Below are 581 nucleotides of genomic sequence, written 5' to 3' on the forward strand. Positions count from 1 at the left end.
TAGTATATTTTCAGAACTTAACTTTTTGTTTATGAAAATTTGTTTCAGTCTCTAAATCTCTTAATAAAAACATAATAAACTGTTTTAAATAAAATTGAAGAAAATGCTTCAGGAAATTATTTGCATTTAATTGTAAATACTGTTGATATTTTTTAAATGTATACATATCTCTAAAAAATCTGATTAAATCTAAATGCCTTTAGATGTATGGTGGAAGAAGATTGAAGCATTACTTGTAATTTTTGTACTATTTAAAATTTTGATGAAATAAGGAAATCTTTTATGTTAAATTACTTTCTTGTTATATTTTATCTTTCTTTTTCTCCCTTTTAATTTTTATATTTTTCCTAAAGGGTTTTGGGATTGGAGTTAAACAAAGACAGAGATGTTGAAAGGATCCATGGCAGTGGAGTTAATACCCTTGACATTGAACCTATTGAAGGGAAATAGTAAGTTTCTTAAATAATTTTTTTTTCCTAAGTGAGATGCTAACCAGAAGGCTGGCAGTTCAAACCCACCAGCCACTCCTCGGAAGGAAGATGGGGCAATCTACTTCTGTAGTGATACTGCCTTGGAAACCC

The 581-nt window shown here is 29.1% G+C and overlaps 1 protein-coding gene across 1 annotated transcript in view; it reads left to right on the forward strand.

The window, feature by feature from the left end:
- The window catches only part of ERCC8 (ERCC excision repair 8, CSA ubiquitin ligase complex subunit), a 111,089-nt gene that overhangs the window by 5,321 nt on the left and 105,187 nt on the right, over positions 1-581 (forward strand). The window contains exon 2 of the mRNA XM_007957692.2: positions 354-449. Within this exon, the coding sequence (XP_007955883.1) occupies positions 354-449 (96 nt within the window). The remainder of the gene's footprint in view (positions 1-353; positions 450-581) is intronic.

Source organism: Orycteropus afer, unplaced genomic scaffold (assembly GCF_000298275.1).
Source record: "Orycteropus afer afer isolate SDZICR_OR568_19922 unplaced genomic scaffold, OryAfe1.0 scaffold00778, whole genome shotgun sequence".
In the NCBI taxonomy this organism is placed as follows: Eukaryota; Metazoa; Chordata; class Mammalia; order Tubulidentata; family Orycteropodidae; genus Orycteropus; species Orycteropus afer.